The 23,239-nt window shown below is 40.4% G+C and overlaps 1 protein-coding gene and 1 long non-coding RNA gene across 3 annotated transcripts in view; one reads left to right on the forward strand and one right to left on the reverse strand.

The window, feature by feature from the left end:
• LOC122980378 overlaps positions 1 to 3,221 on the forward strand; it is a 16,275-nt gene extending 13,054 nt beyond the window's left edge. Inside the window, exon 4 of the long non-coding RNA XR_006403036.1 lies at positions 27 to 3,221. This is a non-coding gene — a long non-coding RNA (uncharacterized LOC122980378). The remainder of the gene's footprint in view (positions 1 to 26) is intronic.
• Positions 2,129 to 22,989, reverse strand: sdc4 (syndecan 4). Of its 2 annotated transcripts, none has more exons than XM_044348317.1 (5): positions 22,672 to 22,989; positions 5,719 to 5,941; positions 5,557 to 5,600; positions 5,251 to 5,449; positions 2,129 to 5,108 (listed from the first exon to the last, which is right to left on the reverse strand). In XM_044348317.1, the coding sequence occupies exons 1-5, from the start codon at positions 22,723 to 22,725 to the stop codon at positions 4,957 to 4,959; spliced, it is 672 nt and encodes a 223-aa protein (XP_044204252.1). In that variant the 5' UTR covers positions 22,726 to 22,989; the 3' UTR covers positions 2,129 to 4,956. The 2 variants fall into 2 exon arrangements, with proteins under 2 accessions (XP_044204252.1, XP_044204251.1); XM_044348316.1 differs by having other exon boundaries at positions 5,719 to 5,944; positions 22,672 to 22,981.
• Between the last annotated feature and the right edge of the window lie 250 nt (positions 22,990 to 23,239).

Below are 23,239 nucleotides of genomic sequence, written 5' to 3' on the forward strand. Positions count from 1 at the left end.
CTGTTTCGTCCTTCATTCCGCTGCAGTTCGTCTCTTGTCCGTCCTTTGTGTCTGTGACAGCAAACAGCAGACAAAAACACACAGGTGAGTCCCCGGCGTCAGGGACAATGGAGGAAATCTGACACCGGAGTGTCGTCAAAGCTCTGGGAAAGTCACACATGGACTCTGGTGCACCAGAGTACTGAGGTTACATGTGATTGTGGGATAAGTGATAAGTGATCAATAACATCTCACAGCATTCTGAAAGGAATCAAACAGAACTGATTACTTCTAAGATCAGCTGTGACGTTTAAAGGCCTGATATGTAACTTTTCTGCATTAAAATGTCTAAAAATGACAAGACTTATGTTATGTATTTTGTTGAGTTGTTTACTCACATTGTACAGAACGTTTCCAGCAATTTTCAACCCGAGAAATCCGTCATTTTAATCAAGGCAACATTCTGTTTCATTCAGTCGCCTGTCAGGTGTCATTTCCCCTTTTCACATGTGTGTTTAACCTCCAGAAACTGTCATAAATTGACTTTTTATTTCCCTGTCAGGTTTCCTGTAGTAGCGCCATGCAGCAGTTTTTATGAGTCATCAGACTATAAGATGCAAATATGATGCAGAGTTTCAACAGATCAACAGGTGTCTGACAGTGAAGACTGTAGGCTAGTAAACATGGACGTAAACAACACAGGATTTTAAATATTTTTTTAAAAAAAATCATCTTTTCAAATGTTTCACGGGGATGGAAAATGTATTCAACACCTTTGAAATCAGATCTGTGTTGTGATTATTATTGACTGATTATAACTGGATCATTAGGACAACATGAGTTTGTTTGGCTGCGCTGTAAACAAAAACATCAGCTGCTTGTGTTGTTTTTCTGACACCAGTGACTACGCGTCATAACGACTGTTTTCTGAGTGTAAGAAGTCACATGATACTCGAGAAGCAACGAGTTTTAACGCGTTTCTCAACATCGGATCCTCTATAGAACATCAAATCAAGACAAAGACAACATTTTAAAATGTTAATGTGCATAAAAATAGCTTTATTTCCAATAATAAATCAGAACCTGCATGCAGAAACCAATGATTCATTGGCTTCTCCACTCCATTGGTGATTCACATGTGGTGTTTGTGACATTAAGCAGCAGAAACATACGTTATCTCTCCCCGTGCTGAGCGAGCAGACCCGGAGCCCGTTACCGTTTGAAATGATTTTCATCCTGTTTCACTCCCTTATTATAAAAAAAAAAAAAAGACAATGAAATAGATTCTTTTGCTGAAATCTAACGAGTTATTTCTCTATCTGAGGGAGGAAGCTGATATCTGCACACATGCTTGAAGGAAGCACGTATCAGTATTTTCTTGATTAGATGTTTTGTGTTTTTTGGGCCTTGAAACAAATGTCAAGACGTTTCTATGACCAGCTGGCAGCTGGTGTAAGCAGAGAAACTTTGAATTTACAGAAGTGAATTTATCCCGTTTTTGGCTTCCAACAGATCAACAAAATGTTTGAAAAGCAACAGTTTCAAGTGATAATCAGCTCCGGTCTGCTCCTGAACAACACGGCTCCTCGGCACAACATCCCCTGAACAACGAGATGAACACCAACCACATAAGCAATCCTTCTACAAACAAAAACAACAAAAAAAACACATAAATACAAAAGCAAAAAAAAAAAAAAAAAAAGTCTAAAAGATAATAGAAACTCTTACAAAATAAAAAGTTTCAAAACTATTTGCCTCTGAAAATCTCAAACTAGTGTATATAAAACTTTTTTGAAATCACATATACAACAGCTTAAAAAGGGGGAAAAACCCCAAACCTGAAAGAAGGCAATAAAATAATTTGACAGTTAAATTAATACAAAAAAAAAATAAAAATAAAATAAAAAGGGAACAAGTTGATCTACTGGAGGAGAAAATAAAAAATAAAAACACTGGAGAACAATGAGAGGAGGTGAGTTAGTATTCGCATCGGTATCAAAACACATTTACAGTAAATCACATGAACGTTACTGCGGGGAGACAAAAATAAAACAGGAAAAACAATTTGGCATTTAAATATTTGGTAGATATTTTTCGTTGCCAGGATGTGGCTAAGTACCAAGTTATTCTTTTTTTTCTGTTTTTTTTATTTTATTTTTTACCTAATGACTATTTACAAATCCTTGGTAGAGCAGTGTGTGTGTGTGTGTGTGTGTGTGTGTGTGAGCGTCTAACCTGTTCATAATGGCTTCAGTGATTACTCATAGAAAAAAAAAAAAACTGTCTGCGTAGCTTATTGAGAGAATCGACCCCGTGATTAAAGAGAGAAAAAAAAAACAAAACAACAGATAAACTACCGGTTTCTCCGATTACAGAGCTTAAGATTCTTTTATCACTGGACAAACATTGACTGGATCCATTATTAACTCCAAACATTTATATAAAAATGACTGAAACTGTCCTGTGAACAGAACGAGGCAGAGTTTATGTTACAGTTGGACATTTTGGAAATATATTTATTGACTTTCTGGCAGAGTTACAGTTAGCTTTAGACTGGAAACGGCTTGATTTTTCAGTTTCTTGGTCGTAATTGTTAAAAAAAAAAAACAACTTTATAAATTTATGCATAAATTATTTGATTATTTTAAAGTCAGTCTGTTGTCCAAAGCCGACAAAATCCACCTTCCCGCACTTTTAAAGTTCACTAATTAACAAGATACATCGTATTTGTTGAATCGGTGAATGTTATGTTTTTACGTTGGTTCTGTCTTACTTAAGAAACAGTAAAAAGCAAACAACCCACTGGAACAAATGAACATTTTTAAAAATTTTAACTGTAGTTTTATATTTAAAAAAAGACAGATATGAACTCTCCACCACTAAATCATTTCCAAGAGAGATGTCAGAGAGTGAGTTATCTGTTAATTATAAGCCTACTGTTAGCTTAGCTTAGCAGCTCTGTACAAAGTCAACAAAACCCACCGACCAGCACCTCGAAAGCTCACCGAATAACACGTCACGTCTTGTTTTATGTGTATAAAAACTAGAGAGTAAAAACATGTGGTTTCATTTCCGTCTCTGATTTCTTGCTCAGAGCCAAGAAATTGTCATTTTTACACCTCAGTTTTTGTACAAAGTAAATAAACAAGCATAAAGAGGGCAGTTTCCAGTCTTTATGCTAAGCTAAGCTAAGCTAAGCTAACTAGCGGCCGGTTGTAGCTTTATATCTCATCTAACTCCACCAAAAAAAGCTTCTTTTAACTTAAATGTGACTGTGAAAGACAGTCGGCAGCTACAGTCGACATGTTGTTGAATCTTTGCTGGTTTCACACATGACTGAGCTGCGTGTGTGTGTGTGTGTGTGTGTGTGTGCGTGTGTGTGTGTGTGTGTGTGGAATGTAGGTGTGTCACCCTGCAGGAGCATGTTGGTTTGACTCCAGTCGAGTTCACCGTAATAACAGAAAACAAACCCTGGAGGAACCGTTATAATTATTATAGTGGTAAAACATCTTCCAGACTTTTGAAGTCAAACTGGCAGCAGAGGACAACAACACTTTACTGTGTGTGTGTGTGTGTGTGTGTGTGTGTGTGTGTGTGTGTGTTCTGGGTCATACAGTATTTGCAAATTCTTTTTTTTTTTTCCCCCCCGGATTAGTTAAGCTCACTTATCCTGCGCTACGTGCCAGACTGACAGGACTTTCCCTGCATGAGGAGAAACAAAAAAAAAAAAAACATGGCAGAAAGTTTAGACAGTAACAGAAAAATAAAGTCTTTCAAGATCGTTTTAATGAACTCTGAAAATGTACAGAACATGAACTGAACGGTCTGGTGGGGAGGTGAACTCTGCTCTGCTCGGCGTGTGCAGGCAGAAACAATGATTTGTAAATACTTCGACCCCTTTTGTCTTCTCAGGAGAACCAGCAAAGAAGAAGCATTCACAAATATTGTAATTAAGGCGCCACTACCAGCACATTTCTTAATTCTTTAAAAAAAAAAACACAAAAGAGAGAATTTATAATCAGCCAATATATAATTATTCTGATTTTTTTTAAATTCTAAAATATCAATATCGGCCTGTAAATATTAAAGGTGAGTTGTAACGGATGACATAAGAAGCAGAAGACGCAGTGTTATTGAGAGGTATCGTTTTTCAAGATTCAATCAATGTGAAGTTAATCGTCTCCCATCATGAAGGGAACTTTAAGAATAATAATAATAATAATAAAAAAACGGACATTTCTGAAAATCTCTCCGCATCACAAGATCTTTTTTTTTTTTTTTTTTTAAATAAAAATGTTCATTTAAAAGTCATTTGCTACAGTAATGTGATAAGCTGCTGCAGTCCCAGGAAGACAAAAAAAACAAAGGAGAAGAAAAATAAAGGGAGGAGATAATAAATAACTGGACTGGATGTTAATGTGTACCATCATACTGAGACAATCATTGCACAGTGTTAGTGTTTTTAACTGGAAAGTGATCAAAGATTAAAAAAAAAAAAGATGAGATGAGAAAGTTGTGTTGTTTTTTTTTCTCTCGATGTGGGGGACGAAAAAAAAAAAAAAAAAAAAAACACAAGACGAAATGAAAAATCACTGTGTACCGCAGCTGAAATAGTCCACTCCTGTTGCTCCTTTTCTCCAAAAACCAGAGAGAGACCGACGAAGCCTCTGATTGGTTGAGAGAGCACCAATAATATTAAATCAGGTAGGAGGAGTCAGTCAATCGATTGTGTTGTTGGGGCTTCTCTCCTGATGTGTTTACATGAGCGTCCGTCCTCCGACCGGCTGTGCGGTCAGAGGAAAAAGTGAGGAAGAGGAGGTATGATGATGATGATGATGATGATGATGATGATGATGATGATGAGGCACTGTGAGGCCAGGCGTTGGCCCTGATTGGGTTTTTTTCGAGGGCTTTAAAGGGAGTGAGGTGTGTGTGTGTGTGTGTTTTGGGGGGGTAGGGGGGAGGAGGGGGGAGGGTCTATGCGTAGATCTCTGTGGTGGGCGCCTTCTTGTAGATGGGCTTCTTCCCCAAATCGTAGCTGCCTTCATCCTTCTTCTTCATGCGGTAGATGAGGAGGAGGATGAGGAGGACGGCGAACATCAGGCCGACGGCGCCGCCCGCGATGAGAGCTGGAAGAGACAGACGAGGGAGAAAAAGAGAGACGTTAGACGATGTCAGCGAACATCCGGCGGTTACCGAGCAACGTTCATGAGTTTCTGTCCAGCTGGTGAGTGTTCGTTAACTCATCATCCTGTCGGGTTGCGTACTGACCTGCGAGGACCTCCGTCTTGTTAAAGATACTGTCTTCGCCGGCGAGGGACATGAGGACGTTGGATGGGTAGTCCTCGCTGGCTTTCGGCTCGTTCCTCAGCAGAGGGATTTCGTTACTGTTCTTAACGATGTCCACCTCGTTGACGGTCGGCTGCGTGGGACGTTCCGCCTCCGGGATCTTGTTGACGTTGGCGTCAGGCTGAGGATGAAGAGAGAGGAGATGTGAGAACGCCGTCCTGCTGTTTCTACACCGTCAACAAACCGAGGTTTAAACCAAACTGTTTGATTCATGAAGCGGTTTCTCACCTTCGCTGACGGCCTGAGCTCTCGTTCAGGTGACTCGGTCGCTGCTGTGAAAGGAAGCAGATTCTTTATTTCATCTGAACGTCTGTATATTTGAGTTACAAATCAGATTTCAAGTTTAAATAAGTACATCTGAAATGTTGAAAAGTCTTTGTAGAGACCGACCTGTGTCACCGGATCCGGAGAAGTTGTCGTACTCGTCCTCGTCGTCGTACAGCGTGTCTGTGTAGTAATCATCGTCGTCGTCATCCTCGTCTCCTTCGTTGTCTGTGAAGCCGAAGTCCGAGCCGTTCTGGGAGTCTCCTGAAGACTCCAGGTCGCCCGGGTGCGTCGACAAGGCGGCGGTCTGTGTGGTCTTCATGGGCATCCACGTCTCCGTCTCCCTCACCTGCTGGGACACCAGAGACAGAGCACAGAGGGGGGGGGGGTCAGTGGGATACGATGTCCGGAGCAACGATACTCAACACACAGCAGAAAAAACAACAGTAAGAGTCTACAGTCGGCGCTGTGAGGCTGAGCCGAGGAACAGCTGAGGCTGATGGGAATGTGAGGAGTTTTGCAGGATTTTAGTCGTAAATTAAATAAATTTTTCATCTGATGATCCAAAGTTAAGTAAAGACAACTTGAGATGATGACATCAAAGAAGCACGAACGTTTGCACCAAATTTCACAGCAATCTATGAAATAGTTGTTGAGATAATTCAGTCGACAAAAATAAAGAATAAAAAAAAAAATATCCAGTTTGCAGTGTCTATAATCACACTGGTGAACTACCGTCATCAGCAGATAACAGCATTACAGCAGGTAACCAGCCATCATCTGGACGTCCTTTTCTACTCTAAACCACAGATTTGTGCTCGCTGGAGGAGAAACGTCTCCCGTTCTGGACGCACTGATCAGCAGAAAAACAGTTATTAGCGACTCTAAACTGCCTGGTGGAGACGACCGGAGATCCTGACGAAACTAAACCTGCATATTAAAAAAAAAAAAAACCTTCATCCTCTGAAGCTGCTGTTTTACCACCGAAAACCACAACGTCTTTAAATCTGTCACCAAACCGTCTGTTATTGATACTGACGACGTGTTAATGTGGCACAAATACTCTGCAGTCTTCAGACATGCTGCATGTTAAAACATTAACAAGTAGCAAAATATCTACTTCCTGTTTTATTATTAACATACACTTTTAACTTGTTAGTGCAAAATTAAGCCGACAAAACACAATGTGATAATCAGTTTCCCTGCTAAACCTTTCAAAATAAAACAATCAAAGGAAACATTATAAAAAAGATAAAGCAGAAAAAAAAAATGGAGCCAGAGAAGATCTGTCATTATTGTTTGACTAATTATTGTTTCAGCTCTTTTCATAATAAGTGTTGTGATTTTACTATATTTGTATGTTTCATGTCATTTTTATTATTTAAGAAATATTTAATTTAAAAAAATAAAACAGCAAATATTCACATTTTAGAAGCTGAAATCAGGATTTTTGCTGTTAAACATCTGCAGCAACTGATCAATTTATTTAAGTCGATCGACAGAAAATTAATCAGCAACTATTCTGATAACTAGTCAAGTTTCAAGCATTAAAAAAAAGCCTCAAAACGCTTCTCTAAACTGAATATGAGCGGATCAATCAACCTGATTTCTTCTAAACTGGAAGCTGTGAGTGAATCATGACTCGGCGAACGGCAGGAAACACACGACTAACTAACTAACGTGAAGTGTGAAGAACAAAGTTCATGAAATCTGCATGAGGTAAAGAAAGCGTCTCTAATCAGTGTGAAGCTTAACATCCACCTCCTTTAATCACATTAACACACTTAATTTCATTGACCATTTGCTCTGTAAACAGCGTGAACGGGATTAAAAACACACACACACACACACACACACCTCCATCAGCCTAATTACCATCTCAGCACACACACACACTCAATCAGCATTAGAGCTTCATTAAAACAGAGGCGACTAATGTTCTCACATCTTTTTACTCAAGTTTATATTTGATATTCTGTTTTCAGACACTTGAGATTAAACATTCTGTTTATCTGGTTTATATTTATGGATAAAAAAGAACAAAACAGAAAAGAGACGTTGGTGTTAAATTTTCTTTTCTGTCACTATAAATCACCATTAATGATAAATATGTTGTGAACACCTTGTTGTCTCAGTGAAAACATGTTAAACCTGTCAGGCAGTAAATCAATCAACATACAGCTCAAACAATTAGTCCAATCATTCAGTTGAGTCGTCCAGAGAAGCTGCTGCTGAGTTAAAAGATTAAAGAAAAGAAAAGATTAAATAATAAGATTATCAAAATATTTGCTGATCTTTTCAGCCTTGAATCGATTCGTCGCTCCGGTTGTTTGATTAAGAAAAAAGGAAAAAAGTTCTCTGCTTCAAGATTTACTTATTTTCTGTCTTTAGTCTTGAAGGTATCTTGTCATAACTAAAGTATTGGAGAAATTAACATTCTGACCAACTGACGGAGGATCATCAATGTTTCTGGGATTAATCATCTGGAAACCAGGATTATTTATTCCACTTCTTGTGCCGATCCATCTTTCATAATTATATTAAATTATATTCAATGTGTTGGTCGGAGAAAACAAGACATTTGTTTAGCCATTAATCTAGTGAAATAAAGTGATGAATGATCTGGAGGCGTCCTCTAACGATCTCAGCCACTCAACCTCATTGATAAGTAAATTGATCACATGTCAGACAGAAAGAGGAAACACGTGCCTACAGTTTGTGTGATGGGAAGCAGCCAATCACTGTGTTTGGTTTAATGGAAAGAAACAAAACTCCAGATACAAGAGAGAGCAGAGCACATTGGGTTTTTTTCTTCTTCTCTCCTCCATTTTTCAATGAAACCTTCCATTTAGCGAGAACAAAAGCCGACCACAAAATCACGTTGGAAACATGCCTGGGCATCACCACAACATCCTCATTGACTCTCTCTCTCTCTGTCAGACACAGCCAGTCCTTCTCCTCATAATTACTTCCATCTGAGTCTTGTCAGGGTCTTAATTTTAAGGGTTAACTGGTGGCTAAGCCTGCCCGGGGCCTCCCAGCATTATGTGTGTGTTCCCCGAATGCTTGGCATAGTAACGATGTGTGTTTGAAGGTAATCCTCTGCCTTTAAAAGAGAAGCCTATATGAGGAGGAGGAGGAGGAAGGCCCCCCTACCCCACCCATTGTAACTATACAGGGGGGCTTCAAACAAGGGCGGCCATTTTACTGTGATTCCTCTAAGCGACAAGGTGAGCTGATGAAGACTCCCTGCTGTGTTTAGCAAACATTCACTCTTTCATTTATTCCTTTTCTTTCAGAAAACTAACAGCTTCAAAAAAAGGAAAAACCCAAAGTCGTTGTAAATCCTGTGGAGATCGACACCATCTGTCATGTTGTAAATATGTTGAATGAACAGATTTTAAACTGCGTGTTATTCAACGTCGGTTGTATAAAAGTCGACAATGTTGCGATATTTTTTGTCCACACGGTTGATGTTAATGTTTCTGTTGGTTTGGTGAAGTTGGAGAAGCAGAATCTGGATATTTGACATATTTATCCATAACTTCAGTTAACTATTTCAACTTTTATCTTAACTATTCTAACTTCTGTTTGTTTGTTAATTAGTTTTCATGGACTCTTTTAGCTTCTTAGATCAACTTCACATCAATTTCTTATCTGACTTGTGTGTTAATTTCCCTTCTGAACACAAATATGTGGACACATTTCCAGTTTAATTTTCATATTAGTTCAACATCCCACATTTCCCAGCGGAGGCTGTGAGTCACTGCTTCATTATGTCCTGGTACGTGACCGGTGGAGAGTGTGTATCTAGTCTTAAATCCTAAAATGGTGACTAGTGGCTCTTTATTTCCTCACTGCCGTTCAGATGGGAGTCTGCTGCTGTGACGTGCTGAAACAAGTCGGCTTTATTCACTGAAGTACGGCGGCATGACTCATTCATTCAAACAGCTTTTCTTTCCCGTAACACTGAGATTTTACAGTGCTGTGAAATATCGTGCCCCAAGGCAACTTTTACTATGTACTACTACTTTTTTCAATCAGCTTCTTACTATTTCTAACCATCTTAATGAATATTTTCTGCCAAATTTAAAAAGGGTTTTATTTTCTGTTAATTAACCAGCAGCTATTTTGATATTCACTTAATAGTTTTAGACATTAAAGTAGAACATCATATGTCCCTGATCTTTAAGAAACATGGACATGAAACAGCTCTAAAGCAGCAGCGTTACAGTCTTACAGGCTGCTGAGACTTGTCCCAACAGGTCAGGTTCATTCAGCAAGACAGAGGAGGGAAAAAAAAAAAAGGATCAAAAGCTTGAGAATTTTTTTTGTTATGTTTAAAGTAAAGATGGCAGCCCACTGAAGTTACTATCAGATGTGGGGGGGGGGGGGGGGGGGGGGGGGGGGGTTTATTCCATCTTTACTATATTCTCCCAGGAAGCGAAGCCAGGATGGGATTCAGGCCAAGTCCCACCGAGTCTGCCGGGGGACAAAAACAAGCTGTTCCCAAATCCAAGAATGTATTCAGGGGACGACACAACAGAGCAGCGGATGAAACCGGAAGTCTCCTTTTTACACAAATAATAAAAACTGTATTCTATAACAGAAGACTTGTGTGGTACTCTGTTATTGTGTGAATGGGACAAAGATATGCATGCGTTGTCCAAAAAAAACAAAACATTTAAGCCGGTACAGACAGTGAAAGAGCTTGAACAGTAGTTATGTAACCAACATGACTGAATGAGGGTCTGTCTGGTTCGTTAAACTCAGCTCCATTCAGTCATGGAGGCCTGTTGGACAACTATTAAACTGTTGTTTTCATCAGCATTTATTTGGTGAACGATTGACAAAAAAAAAGTAAAAGCAGAACTGAAACTCACTCTGTAAGTATAAAGCACTAAATTATTATCCAGCATCATAACTGCCACATAAATTATGACGCTCTCATATGCAGCTTAATGTGATCACAACAAAAAAAACAACCTTAATGGGCTCAACAACACAAAGTGCTTTAAGAAGGAAACCACAGAACAGCACAGAGGCTAACCAAACATCCAGCTCATCATCATCTCTCCAACAACATTTCCTGAAAATGATGGTTAGGAGGAAAAACTAACAAAGTTCTTGGGCAACCATTTTAAACGCCACTCATGACCCCGACAGATCACCATTTTGTCCTCCCATCAGTGATTCACAGCCTCGTTTATTTTCTGACTAATGTGCGGCAGCTGATAAGCAGCTGGATGTGGATCACAGCCAAAAACCCAAAAAAAGATTTCCAGCGAACCAAATGGTTAAAAACAGAAAGAAGCAGGAAATATTATTTGCGGTAGTGACGCAAAAAAACCTGCAACAGTCCAGACGCGTCGGCGTGGAGGTCATTCCTCTCTCAGATACACCGTTGTGACCGTGATACCTGTTCTCAGACGAGACTTCAAACAAGTGATTATCAGTTCAGATAATCTTTTATGTGGGACTCTTGGTCTGAACCGCAACAGTCAGTCATCCAACGGCTAAACAAAGCTGCTCTTTGTTTAATGAAAGCCTCTTAATTGCAGAGCTCATTTGGCATCGCTGTGTCAAAGCAAAAAAAAACACCCACGAGACTGAAGCTATCCAACATGTGACCTCGATGTCATCAGATCTGACATAAACCAGGCCTGATCGACACATTAAAACTCACTGAAAGCCATGTTATGTAGTAATGTGATCAAACAGCATGAAAACCAGGAAGTATTCACATTCAGGAAGCTGGAACCAATGAATTTTTACCAATTTTGCTTCCATACCATATAATAAACTAATAAAAACACCCTTCAAATTCTTCTTTTAGCTGCTTCCACTGTGACTTCATAGTGTAGCATCACATTTAGGAAACTCCCTCAGCTGGTAAGAACTCTAAAAAAGTGGTTGTTTCCTGTCCCGTCCGTCCCGTCCTGTTTATCCTGCCCCATCTCAGCATGGAGGTCCTAAACTTTCCAGTTACCAATTGTCCGCATTCACTGAAAAGGCAGTCTGTCAAGACACCCGCCACCCAGCCTTTGGGTCTGTCCCTTCCATTGACACCAAACAATGCTGGTGGATGCCTCGAGAGCATATCAATGACCAAGGTAACCGGGGATAAGCCTCCAGCAGCCTCCCTTCATTAAACTGGAGAAAACAATCCCTCCATCTGCCGACACAGAGAGAGGCATCTGGTCCATTCACACGGCGGCGTGGAGGAGGTACAAAGTATGAAAAGACCCGAAAAGAAACACCAGCACGCAGGAATGTGCTTCCTTATTCTTTGAGATGTCCGACGTCTCTTGACCTCTTCGAGAAAAAAAAAAAAAACAGTTGTTGTAGTTTTCTAACAATCTTCCACGTGATGTTCAGCTCAGTCTTTTTGGCCGGAGCAGATATGGTTTAAAAAATTAAAAATTTAAAAAAAAAAAAAAAAAAGGTATAAAAGATCTCAACCTCCCTTCCCTCCTTCCTTGTTTTTTCCTCGTCCTTCACCTCTTCACATTTCACTCCCTCTTCATTTCCCATCCTGTTTTTCCAACTCCCACCCTCCCCCCTCCCCCCCCCTCCCTCTCACTGTGGTGATACTTGAACCAGCAGGATTTGCACCATGTATTGTGTCGCCTGATCTGCTTGTAAGATGCACTTCTGACCCCCCCTGACGTAACTCTTCACAGACTCATTTCAGGAGTCCAAGTCCTCTAGTTTATAGTATCCAACGAGCCTCCATAAGAGTCTGGTGTTTGTGTTTGATTCAGAGCGCAGCGTCATTCTCTCTCCTAAAAAACAGTCCCCCTCACATAGCCTGGAAACCACTGAGCGACTGTTTCCATTATGGGCCTCATTTGTGTGATGAGTTCCAGTGAAGTCTATGTGTTTATCAAACACACACACCTACTGTGTTATCCTGCAGTTCGCTGTGACAGCAGAGCTCTACATTCCTTCTACCTGCTCCCCGTCTATCTATAGCAGCATTTCCACCTATCAGCACCATGCCGGACTCTATGGCAACACAGCCATCGATGTACAGGTAGCGGAGACGTCGATGTATGATGAGGTAACTGGTGGAGTTTTCATTGTAGGCTTTGGAAACACACATCTGTGATAATATGTTCACCTTGAGGTCAATCAAACATTTTGTCCACCTCAACTCTAACAGTTAAGTGAAAATGAGGCCTGAATGTATCTAACTCTGTCTCTCTGTCTAGGTTTCATATCTGGGAGTGGTCATGATTACTAATTTGATCAATCGGCTACATGTTGAGTCAATCAGGGCTGTTCTTTCTTTATTACAAAAACAAATATTACTCACTAAAATGAGTAATATTCAACTCTAACAACCTGAGCCATTTGTCTCCTACGAAGCTCTGCTCCTCTGACTCTTGTAGATAAGACAGGAGCTGCGCAGACGGAGCAGCTGTGCAGCAGACTGCGTTGATTCAGCCTCCACTGATAAGTGTAATTGAGTTTTGATGAGCGCCTCCTGAGGAAACGTCGCTGGTCTTATCGTTACGGCCTTTATTGGTCACTTCCTGTCCTCCGATGAAGCCATCATGCCATGTCAATTGGATGATCCCCCCCCCCCCCCCGTTATTACCAAATCCATGACTGATGGACAAATAAGCCGAAATGCCTGTGAGCCAAACTCTTACAGAAGCTTCTCTTAATGTCTTCCCTTCTTCTCTCTTTGATGTCACTCCCTCAGGCAAACATATCGCTGCCTCGGATCAAAAAAAGACATTACAGCCCAGTAGACTAAATGGAAAGCTACTGAGGAGGTTATTATCAGCTGAAGGATCAGCTCGAAGCTTTAAATGGCAGGAAATAATATGAAAGAGCAAAACAGGAAACATCCATCTAAAGACAGATCAACTCAGTGTTAAATAAAAGTCTCTGAGAAGAAGCATGAATATGAATTATGCCACAAAACAACTGACTTATTTATACTATTAAAGTCGTTTTAGACACGTGTCCGTTCATACAGAGTTGGTCACAATATCTCCCATTCTTTACCAGTTGGCCCTGAATAGCTGTGGGTCATTACACCAGTAAACATCCTCTAATTTGAATTAATATAAAAAGTAAAAAAGGCTCCATTTAGTGCTGTTTATTATCAAATAGCTGCTGATTCAGTGGATGAATCGTTGCAGTTTTAGCTTTGCCAGTTTGTACATAAAGTCTCCTGTCTGCTTGAATTACAACTGAAACCAGATTAAAGTTTGTTCTGGCATTGATTAACAAACTGCAATGTTTAATGACACTTGACTAACAGATGTGTCACTTGTGTTATCGGTTAATGTTCAACTTCATCCAGCACACGTTGGCCTGACTCACTACCAGTGATAATGGGGATTTTTCCTGTCTTTCTTTCTTTCTTTCTTTGGGATTATGATTTTGTAATGTTTCCCCTCAAACCCTGCCCTCACACTCAGAGAGGTCCTGCTGCTGCTTAGATTTACTCTGCTCAACTTCACTCACATAAACTCGACTTCAACAGATCTCCAGCTTCAGCTCAGGCTGCTCGTCAAACGTCTGCTCTCAAATTTCTGCTCTTAGATTTTTTTTTTTATCCAACAACCCCGTCGAACTCCCCGACCGGTAGAGCGCCAGGTGTATTATTGACCAATGAAATGATCCCTGCCTCCTTGCTGGTGTGTTCACTCTACTTCTCACCAGGTTCATCCACTCCTGCTCTCCAGAGCTTTTTATAAAATCTGAATCAATAACTAGCAAAGGAAGGAAATGTTACAGATCAACCTGCTGAGGAAATATGTCAGCTGTCTTTTAAAACAAAAATACCACATACAAGGTTTTGTGATTTTTAGCTTCTCAAATATGATGAATTGCTGCTTTTCTTCCTATATGGGTTAGGGTTAAGGTTAAGGTTAGGGTTAAGGTTAGGGTTAAACTGAACATTTAAGGGTTTTTGGACTTTTGGTTGTCACCTTTGGTTTTTGGGGGAAACTGATGGACATTTTTCACTGTTTGTGATTTAAATGATTAATGGAGAAGCTAATAATTAGTTACAGCTCTAAGAACAAGTGAAAACACTTCTAACCTCAAAGTTTCTTAGCTACTTGTTGTTCAAATGTAATTTCAGATCTATGGTGACACAACTGGAGAATATTTTGTTGCTTGTGGTTATCAGACATCAGCTAATGATTTACTTTTTCACACAAAAATGGCAAACATGTCAGCTTTTCTCTGTTTTAAATCATGTTAGGCTGAATATCTTCAGGTTTTGGACTGTTGGTCAGACAAATAGACATCTGAAGATCTGAGAAACTGTGATGGGCGTTTGTTCAGAACTTTTTGACATTTTGTACTGTCTGCATAATAATCAACAGAACATAATCATTAGTTGCAGCCCTAATTTAAGGTCTAAAAATACAATAGAAAGTCAGCGTGTGTGTGTGTGTGTGTGTGTGTGTGTGTGTGTGTGATGGAGTGTATGAAGCTGTGCGGTGATGTTGAGTTTGGCAGACTGAGGAATGCGTCTCTCGGTGTGGGTCAGCTAAGTAGCCGGGACCTCGGCTCCACAGTCAGCCACCACATTCCTGTCTTCTCTACAATGAAGCCAAGACTCTCTGTACACTCACACAGAGAGACAAACACACAAAAGAAGAGCTCCGGCCCGAGCCACCGAGGACGGCTGCTCTCTGGTTCCTCCAGGTACGAGATCAGACCGCGACGTCCTGCGGCGAGGTGGTTGATTTACAGGAAAGAAACCCATAAGGGAAGTTATACTTGGTTATTTTTGCGGCTATTTCATTGTAAAGCTCTTCAGGTGAAGTGTTGTTCTGTGGAAACAACAACCTCTAGCAAAACAAAACAACCTTATTTGACCTCATTTCTTTTCCCCTTATTCAGACATCCTTCCTGACAAACGAGCTCGTGCCCTGCTGTAGGGCTGCGACTCATGATCAGCTTCATTATCGATTAGTCTGACGATTTCATTCAAGTAATCATTTTGTCTATAAAAGAAAAGCCGTTATAGTTTAACAGTCCAAATATATTCAGTTTACTATCACAGAAGAGAAGGAAGACTAAAGACGCTGAGAACGTTTCCTCCCGATCGACTGATCACACGCAGCAGAGATCATAGAGCTTTTGGGTGGTACGAGGGTTTACTCCTTTATTCAGACATCCTTCCTGACAAATGTGTCTCAATAATACAGTAGCTCTTTGATGTGGTGTGTGTGTGTGTGTGTGTGTGTGTGTGTCCCTGTATTAATGTGTGCATCACAGTGTGTGTGGGGTCTACCTCTCTCTCTCTCTACATTAGAGACCACCACTGGCTCCCTTCAGTCAGCCCATGTGGGCACCACAGTCACTGAACCTATTGTCAAGCAACAGAGGCCACCTTGTCCGCTTCGAATCCAAATAATTCAGCTGTGATTAACTTGTGATAGTGTTCGGCCTTTATGTGTGTGTGTGTGTGTGTGTGTGTGTGTGTAGCAGTGTTCTGTCTGTCCAGAAACCGTCGTGTTTTATTGGTTTTCAGGAAGAGCCGTGTGTTGTCAAATGCGATGTCATTTATTACCCTTGAGGATCATAAACACAAATTGTTTCAGCTGTGTTTTGAATATTGGGTCAACTATTAAACTAGTTTTTTTAAACATGTTTCTGTCCACCTGGTGAATGTGAGTCCAGTATTCTCTCTCTTTTAGCTCTGTTTTTGCTCTCTACCAATTGCAGGTAGTGTACAGCTGCTTTTTACAGCTTTTTTACTCTGAAAACGACACTATGAGACGCTGAGAGTGAAGCAAAACAGTAAAAGTTGCAGCCGGACAGATAAACAACGAGCTGAAACTCACTATAAAAGCTCCGAGAGGAGCTGCAGATAATTCTCTGTAGGTTCATCACTACGAGTCAAACACATTACACACTGACAGCTCAGACATTGTTATTGTGAAAAATAATCAATTGTAGCTGCTTTAAGTCAAAAATAATGAAGACTAAAATGCCTCAGCGTGCTGCCACACACACCTACTGAGCTCACAGACATGCTCATAAACCTCTGAGATACAGAAGAAGCATGATAGGAAGGTTAAAAGTCCACATAGCCGAGATTTATACAAGAGTTAACATGCAATCATACAGTGTGCAAACCTGTAATACACTTGACTGTGTCTCAAAAGTCTCTTTATGTGTGAACATCTTCAACAAACAGCCCTGAAACATCGTCACATTACAGACAGAAGCAGTCAGTCAGTATTATGGGGATATCTGATTGTGTTGCCTAGCATCAGGGTAGATCATTTTGATTATTACATTTCATGCAACCGCTCCGTTCTTCAAGTCAGATACATCTGTTCAGCTCTGGGAGAAAGAGTGCATCAGCGCTGATAGTTGCTAACCGTCTGGCTTCAGGCCGGGAAGAAGCATCTGTCAGAGTATGACAGGGTGTCCTGGGACAGCAGAGGCCCACATCAAACGGCCTCCCTCCAGGCTCCATCATACATTTCCTGATGGAAACACAGCCGGGCTCATATTGCATGTTCTGCGGTTCTCTATATTTTTTACTCGTCCATCACAAAAGCCACAACAGCTTTTCTTTGAAAGACAGAGGGAGGTGGCGTTAGGCGTGTTTCCCAGGCTGTCAACGTAAAATCTCAGGATGCTTTCGACAAACAAAACTCAACGTGTAGAAAAGCAGAAAAAAATGCCAAAGATTTGATGATTCCAGTTTCCCAAATGTGAAAATCTGCTGCAAAAAATGATCAACATCAGAGAAGCTGAAACTATGAAGTTTTGCTTGCAAAATCATTTAAACGACAATCGAAGTTCCTTCAGATTAATTTTCTGCCAATCAACTAATCAATCACTCAACTAACTGTTGCAGCTGTAGACTAAAAGACAAGAGAAGCACAAGCTGAAAGTAACAAAGGAGAAAAACTAGACTTTTAATTGATTAATCTGCCAGTTATTTTCTCAATTAACAGACTGATCGCTGGGTCTATGAAATGTTAATGTTTAACAAGCTAAAACCAGAGAAAGTTTGGTATTTTTGCCTATAAAACGTCTGAAACGATTACTCCATCACCACAATAGTTTCCAATTAATTCTCCTCGGTTCAATTAATCATTGCAGCTCTACTGCTCCGACGGCTGCAGGCTCAACTTTAACTACAACAAAAAGAGTCCAGAAACTGTTAGATGAAAGTGATATAAGCAGGAAAGGAGGGGTTTTTTTATGGTCGACTTCTGCCCTGAATGTATTCATATAGTTCCCGTTACAACTGCCAGAATATGTAGCGGTTGAAAGGAGGTGGAGGGAGGTGGAGGAAGGGGGGAGGAGGAGGAGGGAAATCAGACTCTCGACTGCTCTCCATCACAGGCAGGAAGGACAAAAACCTCCTCTCTCTCTCTGTGCCAACATTCCACGGCCCAAAGGGATTTTATAGACCAGCGGACAGCAATGCAGGAACCATTATTACATCCTAGTGATACTATTTATCATGCTCCCTTCTTTTCACCGCACAAGCTTTCAGTGCACCCCGTCATGCAAAAGAGACACACACACACACAAAAAAAAAAAACTTCCTTAAAAAAAAAAAACCTCTGGCTCATTCTGGTGCAAATGATTGGGGGGCTAAATGCAAAACCAGTCACATTCCAACAAGATATAACAAATGGACTCAGCCTCCAGGCTCCAAAGGCAACAAGCTGAGGTTTGGTGGTGCAACATGGATTAACTCCGGGGGCAAAGAGGATTTTTTTTCTTCCTACCCTGATTAACCACCACAGTTGCCCCCACAAGCACATTTAGTAAATTAAGGTGCTCTGACGTTGCTTAATTGAGATGAAAACCGTAAAACAGCTTGAAGAGATCTGCGTTTGTGTGCCTTTTATTTTTTTTTTTTAAAAAAAACACAAGCACTTACTGTACTTTCCTATCTTTCAACTCTCATTCGAGACGTGTGTGTTTGCATGTGTGACCATACATGGGCAGAAAATGCTGAGGTCAATGGAAAAAAAAAAAAAAAGGGTTTGTTTGGCTTGGTCTATCTTGAACTAACTGATAAAAAAAAAAAAAAAAAAACAGCCTCTGAAACATCAACCACAGGCAGCGAAAGACTTCGCTAAATGAGGCAATAACTTCCCAGAATTGAGAAATTAATCGTCCCTGGGCATCCTGTTGATAAGACAGCCGACTCAATGCATTGATAAAAACATTCCGATCATGCCTGCGGCCCCCCCCCCCCCCCCAAAAAAAAGCCCTTTTTAGCATTCAGAGCTGGCTGTATTGTCAGGTAAAGGAACATTGTTATCGATTAGCTGGGAACGCCAAACCCACATTCCAATAATGACCTCAGTGGGTAGAGAGAAGAAAAGGCTGCAGGGAGGGAGGGAAGGATTGTCATAGCTCAGAGGCTAAGTATCCATCAAAGGAAAGAGTAGCAAAAAAAAAAAAAAAAAGAGAGAAAAGAAAAGAAAAAAGAGGGAGAAAAGCCGCTGAGGGCCTTACTGAGGAATGACAACTGATCACAGAGACGGGCTGAGTGGAGACTAAACTACAGATTATCTTCATTATCAATTAATCATCTGGTCTATAAATATCACAGTAATCATTCCTAAACTCCAAGGTGACTTCTTCAAATGTCTCATTTAGTCTCACAAACAGTTCAAAACCTCAAAGTATTCAGTTAACTGTCATAAAATACTAAAGAAAAGAAGCTGGACTGATGAATTTTTTGCTTGCAAACTTACTTAAATGATTATTAAAGTTTCTGCAGCTTCACTGAAATCATTATTGGATTATCAGAGTTACTGTCCAATTAGTTCTCTAATTGATTAATCGATGCAGCTTTAGAGTATATCCCGGTGGGAAAGCTGTAGGTGTAGCCACGCTAGGCTAGCTCGCAGCCACCCAACGGAGGAAAGGAGTGTCCCTTATGAAAAGGCCCCGGGGCCCTATTGAGATCCCTCCGAGTGTGCAAAATCCCTAAGAGGGCCGGTCAAGGTCACCAAAGGTCACATTCCAGAGAGGAAAAAAAAAAAAATCAAAAAGAAGAAGAGACAAGATGAGGGAGAGTGAGCAGAAGCTCTGAGGAATGCAGCAGATAGTGACGCCAGCGACATGCTGCTGGACAGAAGCAGCAGATGAAGGTTCAGCCCCTTCGCTTCACGATCAGAGTCCCGAGTGTTTCTGGCTTCACATGGGAAATATCACTGTGTCACAATATGTCACGCTGAAGCATGTGATAGCTTTCAAACCCTCGCTGCCTTTTTTTTTTTTTAGTGTAAACTGATAAATGTCAGGCATGTAGTCAAACCTAGAGTGACCAGTAAAGTCAGCGTTTTACTGCTTTCCACCTTCTCGCACCATTTGTACTGACCAACTGGGCTGACTGGGGGGGGGATGTTTGTGTGTGGGTGGCATCCTCACAACCTGTATTAGTACTCCAGTACACACAGCTACAAGTTCATGTTAAAAAGCAAAGAATATGAGGACGGACGTGACCGACAGCCTCGTCAATGCTACTGGTGGTTTGTGCTTTCACGCTGATAAATGCTTTATTTAAATCAATATCTGCCTCAATTAATCCACTGTGTTCTAAACTTTTAAAAGGCCTTTTTATTAAATGTTACTGCAGAGTTTATTTCCACTTCCTCTATGTTGTAATTGTTACTCTTTAACATGTATATACACACATCTCTCTCCATTTACACAACACTGAAGAAGCTACAGGCCAACTTCTACACACAAAACAGGTTAGTTGCCTGTGTGACCGCCACCACATAAACCCCCACACAGAGCCCCCCCCCCCACCACACACACACACACACACACACCATCACATGGCAAATCTGTCCTTTGCATATTAGGGCAGGTCTGGGTCAACCCATGACATTCTCAGGTGTTTGAATAACACATGTTGCACAATGAAGAAACAAGGCTTGTGTGGCAGAAGGACACCAAACAGGACAACAGCCTGACTTTAAACTTTAGAAAACGCTGGATAACAGAGTAGAACAGTGATACAGTGATAAAGAGAAAGCCCACATGAATAGGGGTTTTTTTTTCTGTCAAATCAAGATGGGTCACACCCTAGAAATAATTACAGCATATAACTCCTAAAAGTCATAAAAGTACACATGGAAACCCTCCGGTGTCTCGTGAAATAACGTGGGTATATGTCAGCCACTTCCAGCTCGGTGACGCTGCTCGGTACACAAATTCTTCTGAGGTTAAGTCAGACTTTCACAGCACAGCAAGACGCAGTTCAACTTTTCCCCCAGAGGATCAGTGCTTCATGAAGCAGAGTCTTCTGACGGACATCTACTGAAAAATTCAACATTTTAGATGCTAAGAGAATGATTATTCTCATCTTAAAGTTTCATGATTGTTGACTGCATCAAAATGTCACAACAATCAGCCAGAATAAAAGACACTTAAATCCTACAGTAGGGCAGCAACTTCAGATTTATATTATTGATTTGTTAGTAAATATCAGAAAATATGAAAAGTGTCCATCACATTTTTACAGTGGCGTAGGTGATGACATCAGATGTCTTGTTTTGTCCGACTAACAATCCAAAACCCAAAAATATTCTGTTTACAATGATATAAAATAAAGAAAAGCAGAAAACTCTCACGTTAGAGGAGCGTTTGTAAGCACTTTTTCTTTAAGATAATTTAAACGATTAATCAATAGATTATTTTTCTGGCAATCAACTAATTGATTGATTGTTGCGGCTCTAATCTACAGTATAATATGCAGCAACGTTTAAGAATAGAGGGAGAAAGTTGTAAGAAGTAATCAGATCCTTTAAAAGTACCAATACAATAACGTAAAAAGACTCCATTACAAGTAAAAGTCCTGCATGAACAATCCTACTACTGCTACTACATAATACTACATAAGTATTATGAGCTTGATGTAGTTAAAGTATTGCAGTAAAAGTAGTGGTTTGGTCCCTCTGACTGATATATTATTATATATGACATCATTAGATTATTAATAGTGAAGCATCAGTGTTAGAGCAGCATGTTACTGTTGTAGCTGCTGGAGGTGGAGCTAGTTTACACTACTTTATATACAGTTAGCTAGTTTAGTCCAGTGGTTCCCAACCTAGGGGTCGGGCCCCTCCAAAGGGTCAGCAGATAAATCTGAGGGGTGGTGAGATGATTAATGGGAGAGGAAAGAAGAAAAAACAAAGTTCTGATACACAAATCTGTTTTCAGTTTTTGGGACTTTTTCTCTAATCTTTGATTTTTGCTGAAATATTGGATCATTTGAACATTTATTGAAATGAAAGCATGTGAGAAGTTTAGAGGGAAAAATCACTATTTGGTGGAGCTGTTAACAACTCATAGACATGTGAAATGTGACCCCGACTACACACTGCTTTATGTAAAAAAGGTTGGAAACCACTGGTTTCATCTTTAACAATGTGTTGTATTTTAAAAGCTTGTTATATTATCCATTGTGTCAAATCTTCATTTGAAAAGTAACTAAAGCTGTCAAATAAATGTAGTGGAGTAGAAAGTACAATATTTCCCTCTGAAATGTAGAAAGTAGCATCACATGGAAATAATCAATTAAAGTATAAGTACTTCAAAACTGTACTTAACAACAGTACTTGAGTAAATGTACTTTCCACCACTGAAATCAAACGTGTGCTCTGGCTTGTTGATCAAAAAGAGTCATTCATGTAAAACGAGCAGCCCAAATGTCCCATCAGAGGCAGGAAAAGTGACTCTGCAGCTTCCCCCCATCTGGGCCCCAAACTGGATAATAGCAGCGGGCTGTGGATGCCTGAGTGTCCCTCTCCCCCCCAGCCAACACTCCCTCCCTCCCTCTAGCCCTAAATCTAACCATGAAGGTAGCTGGATATCAACACTGAGGCTGTGTGACTGTGTTACCTACTTTATACCAACTTTATTTGTACGTTTGAGCCTTAAAAGTTTTTTTTTTTAAAAAAACAACAGTTGGTCTCTTTGACGTTAAATCACAGCTATCTGAGTCGCGGTTAACGTGAGCTAGCGAAGCCGGTTCAACCGAAGAAAACTCAGCGTTTTCAGACTTTTATATCACATTTAAGAAATGTAAAGTAAACAACTTACCGACTCTGAGAAAACGGAGGCAGATAAAATCAACACGAGGCAAAGGTGGAGCATGGTGGTCCTTTCAGGTAACAGTTACGTTAACGTTAAAAGTTTAAATTAAAAGCCGTTGGACGTTAGCTTTGTGGTTAATAACTACACCGGTGTCTCTTCAGGTATAGTTGCTCCGCAGCGGTGTCCCGATATAGTCCAAGAAACGTACAAATAGTTCACCAGTAGTTCACCAGTTGTTCACCTTTATCACCATTAACGTCTCTTTATCGGTAACGTCTTCTCTCTACTGTGTCTGCGCGACTTAACTGCAGGCGTTCGAGCCGATCTCGGTTTATATAGTAACTCCCCAGCTCTCCTCCAATGGCTGACGAGCTGCTCTGTGACGTAGCTTCTACATAGCCACATTTATGTATAGGCTACTTACCGTACGTCACGTTCAACATTCTTTCCTGAAACAAGCGGAGCATTTAATTAAAAAACGAGGGCTATCCCCGAAGACTTATCCCCGCTAATGAAAAAGGAAAGAACCTTTTGATGATATTGACATTATGAATACTAAATACAACAATAAACA

This window comes from Thunnus albacares, chromosome 4 (assembly GCF_914725855.1).
Source record: "Thunnus albacares chromosome 4, fThuAlb1.1, whole genome shotgun sequence".
In the NCBI taxonomy this organism is placed as follows: domain Eukaryota; kingdom Metazoa; phylum Chordata; class Actinopteri; order Scombriformes; family Scombridae; genus Thunnus; species Thunnus albacares.